Source organism: Typopeltis vanoorti, chromosome 13, assembly GCF_054136105.1.
Source record: "Typopeltis vanoorti isolate ZY-2024b chromosome 13, IOZ_Tvanoo_1.0, whole genome shotgun sequence".
Classification (NCBI taxonomy): Eukaryota; Metazoa; Arthropoda; class Arachnida; order Uropygi; family Thelyphonidae; genus Typopeltis; species Typopeltis vanoorti.
Window position 1 is genome coordinate 127,265,638 of NC_143561.1, and position 24,690 is coordinate 127,290,327.

A 24,690-nucleotide genomic window follows, 5' to 3' on the forward strand; every position below is an offset into this window, starting at 1 on the left:
AATTAAGTGTCTGGTTAATAGCAGAATTAAATTTAGCCAGAGAAACAGTGAGGAAGATTTTTATGGGCAATTTGGGACTGAGAAAATGGGATCATCCATTATAACAATGCCCCTTCACATGATGCAATAGCTGTCCACAAGTTTTTGGCTAAAAACTCAATCACAAAACTATACAATTCTCAAAATTCATTGAACTTAGTCCTTTGCGATTTTTGACTGTTCCCAAAACTGAAGAACGTGTCTTAAAAAGGTGCAGATTTTGTGATATCCAACGTCATGTGGTGACAGTGACAAAAGCATTCTGGAAGACAAGTTTCAGAAATGTTTCGAACAATGGCAACATTAACAAAGTGCACTGCTGCAAAAGGAGATTACTTTAAAGGTGATAGTATATATAAAGGTGATAGTGATAGTATATCCACTTGTCTACAGGCAAGTAGATATAGTTTTTACATGTGCATTCTGAGAATTTGTCACACCTTGTGTGGTGAGCCTCACACTGTGAGGGAAAAGTGGACAGGGTAAGATATTTAATGGGGGAGTTGCTATAGACTAGAGAAAATAGGTGATGACTGAGCAAAAATGTATAAACAGCAGTTTGGCAAGTGCAAAACAAGTTATTGTTATTGGAAATAAATTGCAGCATATGGAGATGTATATAAAGTTGGTGAAATGGATAAGAGGGTGGTGATGGTGGATGGAGAGATATCAGGGAGTAGTTTATTCAGGAGTAGAGTCCAGAAGAAGGCCTGTGACTAGTGGTATGCCACACGGTTCTGTTCTTGGGTCACTACTATTTAATTTGCACATTAATGATATAGGAAGGGATCTGAGATTAACTGTTCAGTTGTTTGCTGATGATACAAAATTGGGTAGAGATGCAAAAGTTAATACAGATGCTAAAATTTTGCAGGATGATTTAGATAGACTGGCAGTCTGGCAAAGGAGAATGGATATCAGTTTAATGTGGCAAAGTGTAAGGTTATGCATTTTGGGATGAAAAGATTACCAGCTATATACCACATTGATGGAGCCAGAGATTTGGTATTGTTGCAGATTAGCAAATTACTCACCAATTAATATCTCAGGAGTGGTGGTGGTTAAAATATTGGAAAAGTTGCAATTTTAAAGGTAAAAATCCAGCAGTGGGTGGATAGGAATATAATACTCTTTGGTGGGCAGCATGACTTTGTAAAAGGTAGATTCAGGCTTCCTTGTTCATTTCAGGCTTAGCAATTTATTCACATTTTATAACAGAGTGAAAGCAGAATTAGATAAGAAATATGGCTACACCATGATAATGATGGACTATTGCAATAGCATTTGATAGAATACTGCATGGAAAACTATTACAAAAGTTGAAGCAAATAGAAATAGATATGAAGCTAGTAGCATAGATAAGGACTGGGCTGAAAGACACACACCAGAAAGTAGTATATGATGAAATGCAATCCAGGAGAATAAGGGTGAGTATTGGAGTGGCTCAGGGTTCTGCACTGGTGCCACTGATCTTCAATTTGTATATTAATGGATACAGGGAAAGATTTAAAGAACCAAGTTGTTTGTTAATGCAAAACTGACAGGGCAATAATTGATAAAGGTGGTATAGATATCCTGCAGGATGATTTAAATAAATTGGCATAATCGGTGAAGGATGATTGTCAATCCAATCTTGCAAAATGTATGGTTATGCAATTTGAATTGAAAAAATTTATTACACTGATGGTACTGATTACAGGGAATTGATTTTCATTAGTCCTGTTCAAACAATGAAGAGCTATCTTTTCTGAAGGTATTGTGCTATGCCATTGATTTTATCAGTATGTTTGTGTGTGATTAATTTTCATGTTAAAGTCAATTTTTTTATTTTTTTTTATTACAAACACCATTATAATGAACTCACTCTATAGTAGACTATTGAAAAATTTTAGCCCAAGTTCCACAGAATTGATGCTTATTCTAAAAGAGATTAAAGCAAACTTTTCACTATAACACTTAATTTGGCTGCTTGGAATTTTCTATAATGAGAGTACCCTGCACAAATCTTATAATAATAAATACCAATAATAATAAATGTCAAGGGATGTATTTAATTTGTTTATCTGCCAGTTTCTGAAAATCCATTTCCTTTAACTTCATTTAATGCAAAACTTTTAGTTTATCAAGGTCCCTGTTATCTTTCTCTCTAAATTTGTATTTTAATCCTCATATCTTATTACTTTTTTTTTTTTAAGCAAATTCAACAGTTTTATCCACATTTCAATCTCATAACTATAAATAATGCTTGCTTCTCTCTCTGGTATTCAAAGTTAACTGCACTCACCCTTACTACAAATTGCATGACATCCCTATATGACTATGGTATGATATGGTTGACTCCAAATCTTGATCACCTGGGACAGTTGAAACTTTGCTTTTAAAATCTACCTGTTTCATGCAGACAAGATTCCCCCCCCCCGACATACAATTTATATAGTTGTCCCTAAGATGATAGTGTTTTTATGTTGCTTCCAGCCATGAAAAGCTTCTGAATTCTATAAACCTACAATATATTCATATACTTTATGTAGGTTAATCATTTCATATATATATTTTTTGTATTTTTTTATTTATTTTTTACCAGGTCCAGTTCTAGAGACCGAACATGGAATTTTTATTCAAGATACTTCAGGACTTCAATAAGCAGAGTGATAGTCTCACCACACGACAAAATCCATTTACCACCTAAAATGTTAGTTTGGATACAAATTTTTGACCTCCCAAGATGGTTTAACCCTAATCAAAGTCTATCCACTTTTTATTTCTTTTTTCCCCCCCAGTCAGTAAAAGAAAACATGTTGGTGGGGGGGGGAGATGTTGCTACATTGTAATACTGGTTGTTATTTTCAAAATTTTATCTAAAAAAAAAAACATTTCGCACTTTTTTTTCCCCATAAAACTACTGACTGCATCTGAATTTTTTTCCCGCAAATCTGTTCCTCCATATGCTACCTTTTAATATCTATCCAGCAGCCATCCTTTTATCCACATAACCAGTGTCATATCCATCCCCATTTGTTCTAATTTGTGTAACAGTGTTCCATGTGGTATTCTGTCAAATGCCTTTGCAAAATCCAGCAAAATCATAATGTAGCCATTTCCTTTATATCATAAGCGCCTTCAAGATTATCTAAAGATTATCTTGCAAGATGCCTTTAGATAATGAGTCATTCCAATGTCTATTATGTGGAATTTTAAGAATTATTTGAATACTGAATCTAATGAAAAACAAATCGACTTGCCTCTTGGTCAAATATCCCATTGCACCAGCAGCATAACATGCCTACAAAAGAAACTGTTTAATATATTACCAGTACTAAGGTACATGAATGTTTTCATCAGATTATTATTTGGAACAAAAAAAATAAAAAAATACTGCAAACAATACAAATCTGAATTATAAACAGTACTAGTTTGATTATGATATCCTAACACAGAACAACACATTGCTTCATAAACTTATGTCAATATGCATCAGAACATGTATACTTTCACAGCATTTTTGCTTTATACTCAATTATTTTTAAATTAATTTTACTTTTTTTTTTTATGTGAATCCCACTCATGAAAGGCTCTTACTCCTTGGTATATCGGTAAGAGGCTGAAAAAGAAGCCCATAAATGGGCTTCTTTTTCAGCCTCTTTTCATCCAATGCTGGATACCGGCATCCACCCTAGATTTCCAGTTGTCTACTCTTAACTAATGTCTGCCATATTGTCAAAACGTTGAGATCATTCCTTAATTTTCTTCACAGGTGAACTTTCTCTTGGTATCCACGCAAGCGCTTAATTTTGCCAGTCTTTCATCTGTATACCTGCTTATGCCAGTAAACCATATAAATGTAGATGTGCCAGTCCATCTAAATTTATATGGTTTACAATACTCCTTTCTCTATATTTTTTTTTATTATTTTATTTATTTATTTATTTTTTTTTTTTATGTGGAGCATTCCTTTCTCCAAGACTCTTTAGGCCTCTTACAACCCATTTTCCTGTTTGTTTAGTTGTTGCCTATGGCTCGATTCCATATGTAATTTTGGAATGATGGATATATTAAAAATGCTAATGTCCAATCCTCACCTTCTCGTGGTGCACCCTGTTGGGTGCACCACGAGAAGGTGAGGATTGGACATTAGAGATTGGACATCTACCTGGATACTGAACGAACGAACGAGGATGGGCTGGCAATTTGGGATTTAGCTGACAAATTGTATTTTATTGGTTAAACCAAAATAAAGAAAAATGATGCTACAACATGACAAAATTTCATGCTGGCTGGGACGTTGCCCGGTTAAACAAGGCCCCTGTTGTTTTTGAGAGGGAACCATGGCAAACAGCGAAAAGTCAGCTACTGGAACAAATCTGAAAGCACACTCCAACTCAATATCACCTGAGTTAAAGATCAGTACTATCAACATAAGAAGACTGAATGAAATGGAGCTAGCTGAGGAATTAGATAAGTACCAGATCGACATAACAGGGGTAAATGACACAAAAAAGACAAAAACTGGCGATATCTTTCTGAGCAATAAATACAAAATGTTATATTCAGGAAATGACAATCAAGGAAAAGAAGGAATAGCCATAGTATTCAACACAAAATACAAGGCTAATCTTCTTGAATGGCAGACAGACTCAAGTAGAGTGATGTGTAGTGTGGGCTAATATCAGAATGGGGAGTTGGACAATGAGACCTATTTTGCCTATGGTCCCACAGAAGGTTCTACTAAGGTAGAAGTGGAGGAATTTTTTGATGCTTTAGAAAAAGCACCTGACACAATGAAATGGAAAAGTTGGTCCTTGTTGGGGATCTAAATGGAGTAGGAAATGATTGTCAGAGATATAAAAATATTTTGGGGAAAATTTGGAGAAAAGAAAAAGCTAATAATAATGGCAAATACCTGTTGGATTTCTGCTCAGGACATGGACTGGTTATTACTAACACCATGTTCCAACATAAAAATGTACACAGATTCATGTGGAGAGAAGAGGCAAGGAATAAGAAAAGTCTTGTTGACTATGTTATTGTTGATAATGATGTTTTTCCACTGGTGCAGGACACCAGAGTGTACAGAGGATTTGAATTGGAAGTGATCACTATTTAGACTTCCGCAGGATAAAATTGAATGTTTTACTGAAAAGAATAACACGTAAGAAAGTTTTAAAGCAAATAAAAGTTGAGCAGCTCTCAGATGTGAACTGTAGACTAAAATGCACAAAGATTATTGAAGAAAAAATGAAAGAGTTTGAGAACAAGAATAATAGCTTGGAGATTCAGTGTCAAACCTTGAAGAAAACCCTGATTGATTCAGCCAGAGAGGCATGTGGTGAGGTTGTCTGCAAGGATCGAAAAATCAGAACTCCATGGTGGACACAGAAGTTAAAGAGGTAGTGCAGGAAAAGAAGAAAGCATATCAAAGGATCCTGGCAAATAAGTCAGCTTTTGCTCTTAGAGAATACAGAGACAGATGTAAGAAAGCGAAACACTGTGTAAAACTAGCTAAACAAAAGTCATGGGAGGACTTTGGCAAGAACATAGAAAATAAATATCAAGAAGGTGGTAAGATATTCTGGAGGTTGTTGAAGCTTAGAAATGGAGAAAAGAGTGCTGTAAAAGGAGTTAGAGATGATAAAGGTGATATGAAAATGGGAGTAGAAGATATCCTTGAAGTAAGGAGTAATTACTTTGAAAAATCTAAATGAAACAAGCAGTGATTGCACAGTGGTAAAAAAACACTCAACAGGCATAGTCAGGAATACATATCCATACTTGAAGTAGAAAAAGCCATCAAAGGCTTGAAATGTGAAAAAGCAGCAGGAGTAGATGATATTCGACCAGAAATGCTGAAGTATGGTGTTATATACGTCTTACAGTGGCAGCAATGCATAGTTAAGAAAGCCTAGACAGAGGGACGAATTCCCAATGATTGGAGTAGAGCTCTCATAGTACCCATATATAAAAAGGGAAATAAAACTGAATGTCAGAATTACAGAGGTATTTCCCTATTGAGTGTTCCTGGCAGATCTATGCAAGTATACTTGAGAAACTGTTGAGAAGAACTGTGGAAGAAAAGCTTGGTGAAGAACAAGCTGGATTCAGGCCAAATAGAGTCTGTCTGGATCAGATCTTCACTTTACGACAAACAGTTGAGAAAGCATGGGAATATAACAAAGATCTGTATTTAAGTTTTGTCGATCTGGAAAAGACGTATGACAAAGTGCCAAGAGAGAAGCTATTCAATATGCTACATAATAAATTTAGTTTAATCCTTTATCCAAGTGTGAGCAAACAAAGTTTGCGCCTGAAAGTATCTTCAGGACTAGGTTAAGGTGGTACACACCAGGGCAACTCGTTGCAAAGGTGAAGCAAGCTACTAACACTCCTATCTCAGTATCTCCTATAATGCAAAACACATCTCCTTGCGGATATGTCTAATGTTATGCATTAAGGGAAGGGCCACTACCCAGACTAGTTTCGACCTTTATTGAGGTCTCTTCAGTGGGAGCCAGGCCCAAGTGGAGATATCAGGCAGAAGCATTAGCAGGTCATCTCTACCTATAGGAATTGCCAATTGGTGTGCCACCCTTTTTTAATAATTTACTCTGGATTTAGAGAAAGATGTTGAAAGTTTATTTTTCACTTGGTTAGAGTATAATAAATTTAGTTTAATCCTTTATCCAAGTGTGAGCAAACAAAGTTTGCGCCTGAAAGTATCTTCAGGACTAGGTTAAGGTGGTACTCAATAAAGGTCGAAACTAGTCTGGGTAGTGGCCCTTCCCTTAATGCATAACATTAGACATATCCGCAAGGAGATGTGTTTTGCATTATAGGAGATACTGAGATAGGAGTGTTAGTAGCTTGCTTCACCTTTGCAACGAGTTGCCCTGGTGTGTACCACCTTAACCTAGTCCTGAAGATACTTTCAGGCGCAAACTTTGTTTGCTCACACTTGGATAAAGGATTAAACTAAATTTATTATACTCTAACCAAGTGAAAAATAAACTTTCAACATCTTTCTCTAAATCCAGAGTAAATTATTAAAAAAGGGTGGCACACCAATTGGCAATTCCTATAGGTAGAGATGACCTGCTAATGCTTCTGCCTGATATCTCCACTTGGGCCTGGCTCCCACTGAAGAGACCTCAATAAAGGTCGAAACTAGTCTGTGTAGTGGCCCTTCCCTTAATGCATAACATTAGACATATCCGCAAGGAGATGTGTTTTGCATTATAGGAGAGACTGAGATAGGAGTGTTAGTAGCTTGCTTCACCTTTGCAACGAGTTGCCCTGGTGTGTACCACCTTAACCTAGTCCTGAAGATACTTTCAGGCGCAAACTTTGTTTGCTCACACTTGGATAAAGGATTAAACTAAATTTATTATACTCTAACCAAGTGAAAAATAAACTTTCAACATCTTTCTCTAAATCCAGAGTAAATTATTAAAAAAGGGTGGCACACCAATTGGCAATTCCTATAGGTAGAGATGACCTGCTAATGCTTCTGCCTGATATCTCCACTTGGGCCTGGCTCCCACTGAAGAGACCTCAATAAAGGTCGAAACTAGTCTGGGTAGTGGCCCTTCCCTTAATGCATAACATTAGACATATCCGCAAGGAGATGTGTTTTGCATTATAGGAGATACTGAGATAGGAGTGTTAGTAGCTTGCTTCACCTTTGCAAAGAGTTGCCCTGGTGTGTACCACCTTAACCTAGTCCTGAAGATACTTTCAGGCGCAAACTTTGTTTGCTCACACTTGGATAAAGGATTAAACTAAATTTATTATACTCTAACCAAGTGAAAAATAAACTTTCAACATCTTTCTCTAAATCCAGAGTAAATTATTAAAAAAGGGTGGCACACCAATTGGCAATTCCTATAGGTAGAGATGACCTGCTAATGCTTCTGCCTGATATCTCCACTTGGGCCTGGCTCCCAGTGAAGAGACCTCAATAAAGGTCGAAACTAGTCTGGGTAGTGGCCCTTCCCTTAATGCATAACATTAGACATATCTGCAAGGAGATGTGTTTTGCATTATAGGAGATACTGAGATAGGAGTGTTAGTAGCTTGCTTCACCTTTGCAACGAGTTGCCCTGGTGTGTACCACCTTAACCTAGTCCTGAAGATACTTTCAGGCGCAAACTTTGTTTGCTCACACTTGGATAAAGGATTAAACTAAATTTATTATATTATACTCTAACCAAGTGAAAAATAAACTTTCAACATCTTTCTCTAAATCCAGAGTAAATTATTAAAAAAGGGTGGCACACCAATTGGCAATTCCTATAGGTAGAGATGACCTGCTAATGCTTCTGCCTGATATCTCCACTTGGGCCTGGCTCCCACTGAAGAGACCTCAATAAAGGTCGAAACTAGTCTGGGTAGTGGCCCTTCCCTTAATGCATAACATTAGACATATCCGCAAGGAGATGTGTTTTGCATTATAGGAGATACTGAGATAGGAGTGTTAGTAGCTTGCTTCACCTTTGCAACGAGTTGCCCTGGTGTGTACCACCTTAACCTAGTCCTGAAGATACTTTCAGGCGCAAACTTTGTTTGCTCACACTTGGATAAAGGATTAAACTAAATTTATTATACTCTAACCAAGTGAAAAATAAACTTTCAACATCAATATGCTACAGTTATATGGTGTTCACTCATTTCCCATATAAATTTATTCAATTGACTTCCTACCATACCAGCTTTGTTGATTCTGTTGTCTATTTCTATATTTAATTTACCATCTTCACTAAAAATCGTGCCTAATTAGCTGAAATATTTTACTTCTTCCACAGGTTCCCCATTCACGACACAGTTGACATTTTCAACAATTCTACCTATTTTCATTGTCTTTGTCTTTTTAATACTGACCTTCTGGTAATTAGTTTACGGAATTAACAACGCAAATGAAGTATATTAATTAAAGGTAACTTTAATGAATCACTTCTATATTTCGGCAACGTCACATTGCCATCTTCAGGAACATAAAGATATGGTATGTGCACTCAGGAACTAACACAAAGCAAATGAGGAAGAAAGCAAGAAACTAATATTGTTCCTAAAGTCCTAATGGTGCCCTCTTGCAGGCTAATTTGGTAGTCTTGGCAGTTGGGCTGAAGTTCTCATAATTAAAGTCTCCCAAATTTGGGGCAGTTTCATGCACCCAAATTTGTTGAGGTTAGGAACGTTCCTGGGATATACTGTTGTTATAAACCGTTTATTTTCGATTTCTATAAACAAATGCTTTCTCAAAATCTACAAATGCTAGATATGCAGGAAGATGATGTTCATCTACAATTCTGTTATTGGAATAATAGTGAGGGTATGATCTACTGAAGAGAATCTTGCTCCAAACTGTTTATGTTGCTGTGTATCATCTAAAAATCATACAACTATGTTTCAAGTAATGGATATAAAAATTCTGTACAACTACAATAAACTGATTTTCCTATAATCATCTTTATTGCCTTTTATGCCATTAATATGTTATTTCTTCTGTAATTAAAATATTCACTGAATACATCAAAAGTATGACCTTATAAAATTATGAACCTCATGATTTTTATGTTTTCTGCTAACAATACTATCTTCTCTAAAACTCATTCTTTTACTATTATTCTTTGCAATATGTGTTCCATAATGCTGACTGACAGTTTTTGATCCTTTTAGTAATTTTTTTTTCTAGTATGTTTTGTATTGGTCTTATATTTTCTAATATAATTTCCAAGTTATTTTCTAATTTACCAAAGACTTCCCACGACCTTTATCTGGTTAGTTTTACACAGTGCTTCACTTTCTTATATTTTTCTCTGCATTCTCCAAGAGCACAAGCTGACTTGTCAGGAATTTTCAACTTACTTTCTTCTTTTTCCTTGATTGCCTCTTTAATTTCCTGAACCCACCATGCAGTACTGATTTTTCTATCCTTGCAGACAATCTCATCACATTGCTTCTTTAGCTGAATTAATCGATGTTTTCTTCAGGGTCTGTCACCAAATCTTCAAAATTTGGTTGTTTTCAAACTCATTTTATATTGAATAATGTTTGTGCAATTGAGTCTACAGTTCACCTATGAAAGCTGTTCAACTTTGATTAGCTTTTAAACTTTCTTACATACTCCTTTTTAATATGAAATTCAATTTTATCCTGGTCAAAAATTAATGGTGATCACTTCTAATTTCAAATCCTTTGTGTCTCTTGATCCAGTAAGTATTATTGTTGATCACTATCAACAATAAGTCAATGAGACTTTTCCTATTTCTTGCATCTTCTTTCCATGTGAATTTGTGCACTTCTTTATATTGGAACATGGTGTTAGTAATAACCAATTCATGTCTTAAACAGAAACCCAGCAGGTATGTAACATTCTTTTGCTCTTTTCTCCCAATTTCCAAAAACATTTCTATATATCTGGTAATCATTTCTACTCTGCTGTTTACATATCCAACAAGGACCAACTTTTTCCTTTTTTTTTTTTACTGTGTTAGATGCATTCTCTAATGCCTCGAAAAATTCTTGCACTTCTTTCTTAATAAAACCATCTGTGGGACAATAGGCACACAAGTCTCATTGTCCAGTTGACTATTCTGATATTTGCCTGCTTATATCACTTACTTGACATTGCAAAGGAGTTTATAAATATTGTAAATTTACATTTAATTGATTATATTTAATAAATTTATTAAACAATAAAGATCCATTAAGGCAACAAGACACACACACACACACACACACACGCGCGCGCGCGCGCGCGCGCGCGGCTATTAAATAACAAGACTGGTTGCAAAAAATTTGGTTTATTATTACAATTGCACAACTTAATTGTTATTCCCATCAACATACTCCCCTCCTCTATCTACACACAGTTGCATACGAATTTTCCATTGTTGGAAGCAGTGCTGCAAGTCATCAGATGTTATCTGATGTCTTGCACTGCCATTTTCTCCTTTACCTCATCCACTGTCATCAATGGCATGGTAATGGTTCAATGGGTACCAGAGGGTCAGACAGTTAACCAACATTATTACCTTGAGGTTCTGGCCAAGCTGAGAGAACGAGTGAGGAAGAAGAGACCTGATCTGTGGAAGAACAACACTGGGATTCTCCATCAGGACAATGCTCCAGCCCACAGTGCACTATATGTAAAGCAGTATCTGGCTGATAAGAAGATCCCAGTATTGGGCGATCCACCTTACTCGCTGGACTTAGCTCCATGTAACTTTTACCTTTTTCCAAAGTTGAAGTCTGCATTGAAGGGCACCCATTTTCAGTCAGTGGATGAGGTAAAGGAGAAAACAGCAGCACTACTGAAGCAGATAACAACTGATGACTTGCAGCACTGCTCCCAACAATGGAAAATTCGTATGCAAAGGTGTATAGATGGGGGGGGGGGATAACAATTATGTTGTACAATTGTAATAATAAACCACATTTTTGCAACCAGTCTTGTTATTTGTATTTGAAATGTGGAAAGGCAGCAGGGAGTAGATGATATTCGACCAGAAATGCTGAAGTATGGTGTTATATACGTCTTACAGTGGCAGCAATGCATAGTTAAGAAAGCCTAGACAGAGGGACGAATTCCCAATGATTGGAGTAGAGCTCTCATAGTACCCATATATAAAAAGGGAAATAAAACTGAATGTGAGAATTATAAAGGCATTTCCCTACTGAGTGTTCCTGGCAAGATCTATGCAAGTATACTTGAGAAACTATTGATAAGAATTGTGGAAGAAAAGCTTCTTCCATGTTCTTCCAAAATAACATCTTCAGGACAACATAAAATAAGCAACAGTATACAATGAAAACATAATGCCAAGTCCATATGATTAGAAAAATGTTCCCTTTTCACCTATGAAACAATTAAAAGCTAAGTACATTAATATGAGTATTTATGGTCTCAAATAGCTACAATTTCTGAGTATAGATTTTGATATATTGTTAAATTTGTGATCTTTGTAAACTTCATAAGAGAATTTACTTGATCACAATTTAACAAGTAGAAACCTTAATGAGAAAATAGTGCTTGCATCTAGGTATAAATGAAATAAATATATTGAAAAGAATAATTGTTAACTAGTATGAGAACATTGATTGTATAATATTAGAAAAATAAGATAATTAATTTACAGTATTTAGTTATAAAAGTTTTGCATGTAAAAGGCTTGCTTGTTATACACTTGAAACTAGAGATTGTAAGTTATGCTAATTCTTGGAAAAATTGGGCAAGCTTATAGAGTTTGATAAAGCTGACTCATAGAATTAACTAAAACCAAAGTAAAGCTCAAGGTCACGGTCCCCGATTTAGACACTGCTGTGGGTCAGTCGCGTGCACACGGCCCAACAAAGGTAGGTTTCAGTAGGAAGACCCCACCCTAACTGGTTCCGAGAAACGTATCATGATATCGTGGGGGAAGAAAATTAATTGCAGAAAGTGCAGGTATGGTCATAATATAAAAGGGTTAGGAACCCCCCCCCTCCCACACACACACAGGGTCTTTTGTCAGTTTACGTTTGGAGATTACCTTATGAGTTTCCTGAGTGATGGTCAGGAACCCCCCCCCTCCATCCACCACAACATGGAATATTAGTAAGTGGGATTTTAGGTCCTGTTTTCCTACCATCGAGAACAAAGGCCACCACATGGTCGGGAAGAAAGATATTTACTGTACACTAAGCCAACCCTGGTCTAAAGGAAGGAGATCATCAATAGAAATTGTGGATATTCTCATGGCGAATCTGATGACTGCAGAACAGCAGATAGATTGTGTTTCATTAGAAGAAGCCTGATATGGTGTAACCGAGGTGGCCCTCATGATCCGAAGTACCCCAAATATGTCCCACTACAGAAGGAATATTTCCTCAGGAATCGCAGACAAGTAACATCTAGTAGAAGAGCTTCATCAAACGGTATTGTGAAAGATTTTATGTTAATTCTGTTAGTTTAATATGGTTGTAATTGTAATTCATATTACTTAGCAATTGAAGGACTTGAATGTGAGTTGAACTAGGACTTTAGTTCACTTAATAGTATAGAGAAAGAGGGAACTAGTTTATCGGTGTTACTGAACGAGCGATAGTGTGTATTGATACTAGTATATGTAATTTACCCTTAACTGAGAAAGGTCAAAAGAACTGAATGTGGCATTCACTGTAGCAACGGAATTGCTAAGCCCACATAACTCTTGTAAATCAAGTGTGTAATCCAATTGTGTCTAATTGAATTATTATGTCATATTATTGTGTTTAAGAGGGTGAAAGATTTAAACCAACTTAATTATTGACAAGAAAGCCTCTTTATCCTGTGTATGTAGAGTCCTTTGTGGAGGCATAACAGTTTTTCCCACGTGCTAATGTGAAATTTTCATATTTTGTATTTTGCTTATCTTATTAACATTGTATCATCTTAGTACTGAATTGTAAGTTTTAGAATTTAAGTACTGTATTGTGTTTATGAGTTTAATAAACTTTTGCTTATCAAACATTCAGTTGTCTGTAATTGCCATTCAATGCACCGCTTGTAATAACATACGAACCTAGGTGCGGTGGGGGGGTTAAGTTACGAGATCAAGGTTACGACTGCATGATTATTTCACTTCTAGACTTATTTAGGAACTGCTTCTTGTTTTAAATTTCTTTGTAAACTAAATGTCCTAAATGGCGCAGTTTAAAAAAATAAATGTTTTAGGATACTAAGAGGAGCCAGAGCTTAGATTTTTAGTACGGAAGTGACGATACGCAAAGAAAAGGGATAAGATATATAAAGGAAAGTAAAGTATAAGGAAAATATATATTTAAACAAGAATGGGACACAATAATATATAGTTTTTAACTTTGATTAGTGTTCAATGAAGCAGAGAGAATATAAGCTGAAAATAACATGACTAAGCAACTTAGTATCTTTTTAAATAAACATATACCAATAAACATTTCTTATAAATTACACGATCGTTCAATTACCCAACTTTCAATTAACAGACCCTTCTGTTATATCATTATAACTGTTATCTAATATATCCTTTATCAACCAGAAACTTGTTCTCACTGTGGTTGGATAACAGAGATTACTGTATATCTTCTTTTTTTTTTTTTTTCAGTACTTCAAGAAAACAGTAACAAAACAATGAGAAACACAGAAATTCAATTACTTACTGACTGTTCATTCCGCATAGCAATAAATTTGATGCCAGCTTCCTGAGCAGCAACAGCCACTTCCACTACAGGAATTCCAACTATTCCAAATATGTGCTTTACTCCCTATATATACATACATACAGTATAAACATATATAAAATAGAAAAATTGTCAAATATTGCTACAGTTTCAGACAACTAAACATTACATGAGATTCAGCACCTAATGTTGCATAACCTCATACCTAAACTTACATTATGGCAAAAAAAAAAAAAAATTTTTTTTTTGAATGAATCAAACTAATTACTCAAAGTACCAACTTTCACGTTCAAGTTCTGGATCATACATACATATGTATATATGATCCAGACCTGGCCTGGTTGGCTAAGTGGATAACATATCTGCTCTCCAGCCAAAAGGCTGCGGGTTCGAATCCCGGCATGGCATGGATGTTTGCGATTGTCTGTGGAAATACCAGTGGTGGTCGGAAGTAGATGGAGTTGGTGTATAGTTGCGGTCAGAGTTGTAGAGTAGGTGCCCTCTCTCCCTCGATGAGTCCTTGGACTCCCTGGAGATGTCAAATAATAATAATATATTGAAAGTTGTTTAACTTGGTTCTACTATAAATTAAAGATGTTAAATTATATTCTTGGTTTTAATCCTTTAAAAGCAAAACAATGTTTTGTGTGTGAAGTATCTTCACATCTGAACTACTTGTGTGTGTACACACACACACACACACACACTAGGGGGGCGCCCCCCTATATACAAGAAAGTTAGATGCATGGAATTCAGTTACCTTATAGTAGTCTGAAAGTGAAGGGGGAGGGGGAGTACTGGAAGAGTTGAATAAGTTCTTTAATTTTTATCAACAATTTGAAGGTGACATAATGGTTAAATTTGTGTAGCATTCTATTAATGTTTTCAGCAGAGCCTCCATAGCTCAGTCGGTACAGACGAAGCTCTTTGGTCGAAAAGACCTGGGTTCGATTCCTGTCCATGTTATGAGGAACCTTTATCTGATCTTTCTCAATTAAAGGTGAGTTAGCCAGTCTCATATGGAGGCAGAGGGTTTTTTCATCCAGAAACTTCGGTTTTTTGTCCCTCGGAACAGGCAAACTGACATGGAGCTACAGTCATAAAATCCCTCACTAGGAAGAATCAACCATTCCTAAGGGATGGCTGAGGAATGGGGGGATCCCCACATGAATAACTAAAAAAAAAATGTTTTCAGATCTCCATATATCCCTTTGTCCAAGCAGTTGGCCTAATGGCTATGCGCTTTGCAACCATATGCCTAGGGAAGGAGTGTCCTAGGTTCGATTTCCGTCGACAATGTGAGGAGCTTAAGGATCTACCTCAGCCATAGTCAAGTTAGCCGGTCTTGGGTGAGAACAGCAGGGCGTTTCCCCCAGTTTATCTGGGGTTTTTCATCCCGCAAGCAGGCAAACCGGCCCCGTGAACACATGGATACAGTCATGAATATCGCCCTTAGGAGATACAGCAGAGGAGTGGCAAACCAGCTGCATTAATACGCCAGTAACCCCTCATTAGGAGAAGACTCAACCCGTCCTAGACGGATGAGAAAGATAGGATAGGAGGATATATCCCTTTAATGTATGGATTGTGAGGATAGGCTGAGGGCAAGCAGCCTGCAGAGTTTGGTGGATAGAAGTCAAAAAGAGGATATGATTGAGACATTTAAGCTCTTGAAGGGGTATTATTGTATTAACACTGAGATTTTTCATATGGTAGAACAAGAGAAATTAGCAAGATCAAGGGGCCATCCCTGGAAGTTGCAAAAAGAGGTGGTGAGTAAAAGGGTAAGTAGTAAGTTTTTTGCATGGAGAGTGATAGGAGCATGGAATGTATTGCCTGAGAGGGTGGTGAATTGACTGGATGATTTTAAGGATTGGGATGATAGACTACCAGTGTTGAAATCCCATGATGAGTCTTGTGACTACGGATGTAAAGAAAATAATAACCATGTATATAATATATCAACTATATATCAACATGAGGGGTCAAGACCCCTGACCAAAGTGACCAGAGAGAATAAAGACATCTTAATATGGTTCTTGAAGAGTTGAAGGTTATGTGTGTTCAGGAAAATAGTATGGGGAAGGCTGTTCCAAAAGACAGAGGTATATTATTATCAAGTCCAAGGTCTAATCAGAGGAAGACACTCTACTGCACTATGCTCAACTCACCATTTATCCCTACTTAATTCTTCAGCTATTAATACCACAGCACTACCATCTACTGCTTACTATAGTTCGCCCACTGATTAGAGATCCTTCGACACTTCTGCGCATGTCAGAAAAAGGAGAATCCATTCCGATAATAGGGTAATCAGTCCATATTGTGGGATGAGTTGTTTATTATTACACGTCGGAAAATTAACTTCTCTTTTATGATTATTGTAGTTAATCATGTTGCTTGTATAACAGTTGGAAAATTTTACCTATAAAGCATGTGATTTCGCGTGTTGGCGACCACTTCGTACGTCCTTCATTTCTTTCTCTCCTTCAGCATGAATTGACTATTCTTGGCAAGACGCCAAGCAGCGACCTACAAACGGTGGGCGAACTATACCACTGCCAACAGTATTTTGGGGAAAAAAGGATAAGAATTTGATTCAGTTGTTTGTATAGGCTTCTATGGAGAAAGGACATGCTAGAAATATATTTCCTTAATTTTTCCACAAAACAAATATTAAAAAATACTAACAAATAAATAAATAACTAATTGAAAAATAAAACTATTTTTATTTTTCAATTAGTTTTGTGAAAATTCTTTTGTTTCACTTCATTAGGATAATTATATGAATAAAATAAACTAGAAAGCAAGTAATAACAGTTAACAACTCTAGGGAAAAAATTTGAAAATGAATAACAATAGAAATCCTGCATTTGTTATTATGCAGGCTGCTGGTTTGAGGGTTGCTGTATACTACTGGATACGAGTGCATGATGATGAATTAATGAAGACCAAACAATGTGAAATCCCTTCTTTTTTTTGTTGCACTAGAGGATGTTTCATCATTTCAGCTAATTCTTTGAACACACTTGAGAAAAAAATGATCATTTGCGTAGAGCATTTTTATTTGTTGCTTTACTACTCGACATTCTGTTTCGGTTGTATTGAAACAGTGAGTTTCGTTGATTCAGTGGGTCTGGAGCCAAACAAAAGTATATTTTCAAAGGCAGTGAGAATAAAAGAAGACAAATCGGGACTAACAGCACATACAATCACCATCCCGCTGTCTTGAACTACTGGATGCAGGTCTGATCTCCTGGCTCCCATTGTGATTCTAATATGCTGGAGAAAGTGCAAAGGAGAGTGTTAAAAATGATATGGGGATTGTGAAATACTGATTATGAGAACAGATTGAGAATTTGTAGACTGCAGACACTAGCAAACAGGAAAAAGAGGGGTGATATGATTGAGACTTACAAACTTCTGAAAGGGTCATACAGGATTTTCATTGATGGAATTTTTCAGTTTATGGATGTTGGGGAAAGGACAAGAGGGTATCCTTTGGAGCTGAGAATGAATGCTGCTAAGAAGGGGCGAGGGCTAGATTTTTCTCTCATTGGGTGGTGCATGATTGGAATGGACTGCCATTGGATGTTGTGAGTTCAAGCAGCGTGAATGAATTCAAGAATAAGTATGATATCTGGTGAGTGTAGTATGTGGTCTCCCTTGATGAGTCTCTGACTCCCTGGAGGTCTCTCTTAATAATTCTCATTGCTAGATGAACTGTCTCAACAGCAACTACCCAGTTTCACACCACCACCACCACCCCAATGCAATAAAAAGGCTCCCTCCTTCTCTTAAATTTCTTCCATTTGCCCACATATCCAAAGTCTCTTTTCTATGCATCCTAGCTATCATACCATTCACAATTACTACTCTTTTCCTCAGCTCTCTGTAGCAATGACTATACCTCTCACATCCTCTCTTTACCTTATTCTCTAATAACATTCATACTTCCTTCAATGCCTATATGCTTACTCTCCTCTTCCCAAACATATCTTCAACATTTCAACACTGTACTCTAAACCTGCAACTCCTCTTTCAATAGCACCTTCTAGAAGAAAGGTGTGAAAGCAATATTTGTGTAACCAAGTATTTCATTCATCCCACTTTCTTTTTCAAAGAAAATTTAAAAAAAGCTGGCTTTGTTTTAGAAATAGCTTCTTTAAAATGCATTTTAAAAAAAACAGTCTTTTTCTCTGAAATAAAAATATTACAAGAACAAGTAAAATTACTTATTTATATGTGGATACAGTGGCAATAGCAAGTTGTATGTGACTCCACAATGATCCCTTGGAGGTGTCACATAATAATAATCATTCTTCTGCAGTTTTTTTTAAGAAAATCTGAAGAAAATCTTTAACAGACAATACTTGAAAATCAACAAGAAATATCATAACCTTTGCCCTTTCTCTAATTTTTAGGAAGTTTTTTTTTTAAATATTGATCAATAATCCCTCAATTATCCAACCATAGTGGGAGAGCAATTTGTCAGTCAGATAACTGAAGGTAGAATTGCATCATATTGTATCAGAAGTTAGTTGACACACAAACCTATTCAAGAGGAGGTTAGTTGAAGGTGCATTCATTTGAGGATTGGATAGTTGAGAGATCATGATATTATGAACTTTCTTCTGCATAAGTTTAAGATTCCTGATTAAGTGGACTGCTACTATACCAAACACCCCCCCCATCACTGTTTACATACAATGAAGGGGTTACGGATCTCTAACTCTTGCCTACACCAAACCTCTAGATGTTTTGCTTATTTTTCTTTTTCTTTCTTTCTCTCTCTCTCCTTTTATTAAATAATTCTATTATGGTACTTGATTCCTGCATGTCCATCAAATGATTTAGAATCAAAAAGATTTATTACTTTTCCTCATGGTATTCTTGCCAATCTTCTTCCATGACATTACAGTCCAGTGACCATTATGACACAAAATCTGCAAGGTAATATAGCAGTGATATTGTTCCCTTCTCTCTCTCTCCTTTTATTAAATAATTCTATTATGGTACTTGATTCCTGCATGTCCGTCAAATGATTTAGAATCAAAAAGATTTATTACTATTCCTCATGGTATTCTTGCCACTCTTCTTCCATGACATTACAATCCAGTGACCATTATGACACAAAATCTGCAAGGTAATATAGCATTGATATTGGTTCCCTTCTTTGAATTTAGATGGTAGATTATTTTTAACAGGGGGTGCTTAAGGGTCTAAGCTGTATAACTGAGAGGAGACCTCCACATAGCCTTTAAAGGAATGCGGAGAACCGACCAGGGCTTCTGACCTAATGTCCAATCCTCACATTCCCGTGGTGCACCCTGTTGGTTATCTACTTGGATACTGAACGGACGAGGATGGGCTGGCAATTTGGAATTTAGCCGACCAAATTGTAATTCTTATTGGTTAAACCAAAATATAGAATGATGGTACAACATGACAAAATTTCATGCCGGCTGGGGCGTCGCCCGGTTAAACAAGGCCCCCGTTGTTTTTGCCAGGGAACCAGGGCGAACAGCGAAAAGTCAGCTACTGGAACAAATCTGAAAATAAACCCCAACTCAACATCACCAGAGTTAAAGATCGGTACTATCAACATAAGAAGCCTGAATGGCAAAGAAATGGAGCTAGCTGAGGAATTAGATAAGTACCAGATCGACATAATAGGGGTGACTGAAACAAAAAAGACCAAAACTGGTGAGATCTTTCTGAGCAATAAATACAAAATGTTATATTCAGGCAATGACAATCAAGGAAAAGAAGGAGTAGCCATAGTATTCAACACAAAATACGAGGCTAATCTTCTTGAATGGCAGGCAGTCTCAAGTAGAGTAATGTGGGCAAATATGAGAATGGGGAACTGGACAATGAGACTTATTTGTGCCTATGGTCCCACAGAAGGTTCTACTAAGGTAGAAATGGAGGAATTTTTTGATGCTTTAGAAAAAGCAACTGTCACAATGAAAAAGGAAAAGTTGATCCTTGCTGGGGATCTAAACAGCAGAGTAGGAAATGATCGTGAGACATACAAAAATATTTTGGAAAAATTTGGAGAGAAGAACAAAGCTAATAATAATGGCAAATACCTGTTGGATTTCTGCTCAAGACATGGACTGGTTATTACTAACACCATTATATCAAGAAGGTGGTAAGATATTCTGGAGGTTGTTGAAGAAGCTTAGAAATGAACGAAGAGTGCTGTAAAAGGAGTTAAAGATAATAAAGGTGACATGAAAACAGGAGAAAAGGATATCGTTGAAGTATGGAGTAATTACTTCGAAAAACTGCTAAATGAAACAAGCAGTGATGACAGCACAGTGGTAAAAAACACTGACCAGGCATGTAGTCAGGAATACATATCCATACTTGAAGTAGAAAAAGCCATCAAAGGCTTGAAATGTGGAAAGGCAGCAGGAGTAGATGATATTCGACCAGAAATGCTGAAGTATGGTGGTATAAGAGTCTTGCAGTGGCTGCACTGCATAGTTCAGAAAGCCTGGACAGAGGGACGAATTCCCGATGATTGGAGTAGAGCTCTCATAGTATCCATATATAAAAAGGGAAATAAAACTGCATGTGAGAATTTCAGAGGTATTTCCCTACTGAGTGTTCCTGGCAAGATCTATGCAAGTATACTTGAGAAACGGTTGAGAAGAATTGTGGAAGAAAAGCTTGGTGAAGAACAAGCTGGATTCAGGCCAAATAGAGGCTGTCAGAAACAGATCTTCACTTTACGACAAATAGTTGAGAAAGCATGGGAATATAACAAAGATCTGTATTTAAGTTTTGTCGATCTGGAAAAGGCATATGAAGGTGCCAAGAGGGAAGCTATTCAATACGCTGCAGTTATATGGTGTCAATGGGGCATTATATCAAGCAATAATTAGTCTTTATTTGTGTTGTAAGTCAGCAGTTAGAATTGAAGGAAGTACAGGAAGATGGTTTAATGTTAAATCTGGTGTGAGAGAAGGATGTACATTATCCCCTCTGTTATTCATTATCTATATGGATCACATTATGAAGGAAAGTTGTATTAAACATGATATCAAAATTGGAGATGTTAATGTCAGCTCTTTGCTTTATGCGGATGATGTTATACTTCTAAATAAATCCGCTACAAGTCTGCAAGATTCTCTGACTAAATTAAATAGCTGTTGTAATAGATATGGTATGAAGGTCAGCAATAAAAAGACAAAGACAATGAAAATAGGCAGAATCATTGAAAATGTCAACTGTGTTGTGAATGGAGAACCTGTGGAACAAGTAAAACATTTCAACTACTTAGGCACGATTTTTACTGAAGATGGTAAATTAAATATAGAAATAGACAACAGAATCAGCAAAGCTGGTATGGTGGGAAGTCAATTGAATAAATTCATATGGAATAAGAGAGAAATTAGTCGGAACACTAAATTAGCTGTATACAAGACAGTGTTCAAACCAGTTTTAACTTATGGATCTGAGAGCTGGGTCAGAAGTAAAACACTTGACCAAAGACTAGAGACCACAGATATGAGAGTCCTGAGAAAGATTATAGGCGTGAACAGATGGCATCAATGGCAGTATCATATTAAAAATGAGGATATTAGGAAAGAACTTGACATTGTCAGCATTCAGGAATGCGTTAGCAGAGCTAATCTCAGGTGGTATGGTCACTTAAACAGAATGGGCGAAGAAAGATTAGCAAAACAAGTGTTCTCTGCCAGGTTGGCAGCAAAACGACCCAGAGGAAGACCAAGATATAGGTGGATTGATAAGGTACAAAGTGCTTTAGACGATAGAAATATAAAATCTGATAATGTTGGAGTGTTGACAAGTAACAGACTGATTTGGAGGAAAATTGTAGATAGGAAATTAATAGTGATGTAATTTTTTTCATGTAGTACTGTCATATCCTGTACACCCCTTGAGGGTACATGGCAGGAATTTGATGATGATGATGATGATAATTTTTAACGTCCAGGGTGGAGGTAATGTCATCACCACCTCCACCCTGATCAATAAAAGGCAAAAAGTGACTTGAAAAATATCCAGTGGACACCTAGCTCATACATAACAGAAAACCTGTTACATGTGTCAAACTTTCTATGGGTAGCTTCACCTTAAAAAAAATCAAATAAAATTAGTTGCATATTTTATAGAAGCATAACCATTTTTTAATTGTACCATTATGAGAATATCGATCTCTAAATCTAGCATCTTAAAAATAAAAAAGAAACTTCTTCATATATATATATATATATAAAGAGGTTTCTTTTTTTTTTTTTTTAAACCAAATATAAAATTTCTTGGTATCTTTAACCTATATATATATATATATATATATATATACACACACACAGATTATACAGATGGAGAGGAGAGAAAGATAATCTCATGTAGGAAAGTTTGGAAAACTATGAATGTTGACGTCCTTCCCCCCCCCCCCCCACATACACAACGCACCATATGGAAAAAATACCAAGCTCCTATTTAGAGAGGTGCATATTCTATGAAAACAAATGTAAGGTTTTTCGATATGTTCACAGAAGACAATAAATATGCACCTTAAATAAAATGTTCGATAGCTGTATACTTCCAGTCATGACATACAAAACTGAAATATGGCCGTTGACTAAAATAATGACCAGCAAGTTAAGGATTACCCAGAGGAAAATGGATAGATCATTACTCAGTATTATCATTCTAGACAGAAAGTGCAATATTTGGGTCAGAGCTCAGAATAGGGTAAGAGACATTACAAAAGCCATTAAAAGATCTATATGGCAATGAGCTAATTATACAGCAAGAAGCAGCAATAAAAAAAAATGGATAAGGCTGATATCTGAATGCCATCCCAGAGATGGAAAGAGTTACAGGAAGGCCAAGTAGGTAGTGGGAGGATGAGATTAAAGAGTAGCTAGAACTCAGTGACATAAAAAAGCTCAGGACAGGACTGAATGGAGGTCTTTGGGGTAGGCTTTTGTCCAGAAGTGGATGAAAACAGCTGAAAACAAGATGGTTAACGATAAGATTATAATGGTATACATTGAACAGGCAGCACCTGAAATACAGTACACATATCTGATCACTAGATGTGACACCCAAAGAACAAGTATTACTGCATCGTAAGGTACACACAGATCACTGTAGTTCACATTGTGAATGAGCCCTTAGAATTAGTGTTATAATTCCATGAAAGACAGAACTCATCTGGAACATATACAAATGATTAAACCCAATGTGTTACTAAAGCTCACAGGATTCGATTAATGGTATGTCATGCTAAATGTGTTACCACCACTCACCGGGTTTCCCCAAACAAGTGAAATTCTGCTCTGGGAACCAAATACAGTATTCTTCATACTGATTCAAAACTTCAAGCAAAAGGTATAAGACACAAGTAATATGTTTACTGCCATCCGCGTAACAATAATTTTCGGAATCGCAAGTTAATAAAAATCGATTCATTATTAAGACTTGCCTCTCACGCCGAAAACCATTTGCTTCGGCTCAGTATATTTATAAATTTAATTTTTTTTTATTTATTGGGTCCTGTAAAAACAAATCTAGGATGAAATTTTCGAAATACTTTTGAAATAGAGCATATCCAATAAGGAAATTTGCTCTCCGTTTACTACAATTAGTGAACTAAATATCCAGAAATGCCGAAACACAACAGAATATAAAACAGTGTAAAGAACAGAAAAAAAAAATCCTCAATACTTGATACCTGTTCTTTAAGAGAGTGTGCTAATACTGAAGCTCCACTAATTTGTTTGAGAAATGTAGACATTTTAAATGAATTTAATTCGATTACTAAAAATATTACGTAAGTGGCATGCCTAAAACACACACCACCACTTCTTGGTTACTCATCAACCAGGGAAATCTTATCATAATTACAAAGCACGTGTTTTGCGATTACATTTTTAAATAGCCTGAATGTTCCTAGTGGTAGTTCAGTAAACTAACAAAAGATACCATGCGGATTAGAAACATCAATATATATATAATACTAATCACGCTTTCTTAATAATAAAAGCTAATCCTAGCTTCGAAGTCAGTGGGATTACACAGCTTGAGCTCGTTGGTCTGAAGCACCAACAAAAAAGGTTTTTATTCAAGGAAATTCGGGTGTTTCATCACGTAAACTCAAGCAAATTGACAGTAAAACTCATATTATCACTAAAATACTTAGAGACGACGAGATCGCAACAACTGTTTGCCATACTCTCTTTCTCGTGTGCCTATTAAAATCATTAATAGCCTATTATAGGATTGGCTAGGTATGAAGGCTAGCTGTCCACTAGTCTTCAAAAATTAGCTAGGGCTAAATGGCTGCGCCTAGTACCTTTGTGAAATGAGAGGACAGCGAATTTATTATTATTATTATTATTATTATTATTATTATTATTATTATTATTATTATTATTATTATTATTATTATTATTGTTGATAGACTCCAGAGCTCAGTCACTCAAAACGAAG

General features: G+C 36.2%; 1 protein-coding gene across 1 annotated transcript in view; it reads right to left on the reverse strand.

The window, feature by feature from the left end:
* Nucleotides 1-24,245, reverse strand: part of Hacl (2-hydroxyacyl-CoA lyase) — a 270,179-nt gene extending 245,934 nt beyond the window's left edge. Inside the window, exons 1-3 of the mRNA XM_090403161.1 lie at nt 23,933-24,245; nt 14,191-14,295; nt 3,282-3,322 (exon numbers count right to left, since the gene is read on the reverse strand). Of these exons, the coding sequence (XP_090259287.1) occupies nt 3,282-3,322; nt 14,191-14,295; nt 23,933-23,995 (209 nt within the window). The 5' untranslated portion in view covers nt 23,996-24,245. The remainder of the gene's footprint in view (nt 1-3,281; nt 3,323-14,190; nt 14,296-23,932) is intronic.
* Between the last annotated feature and the right edge of the window lie 445 nt (nt 24,246-24,690).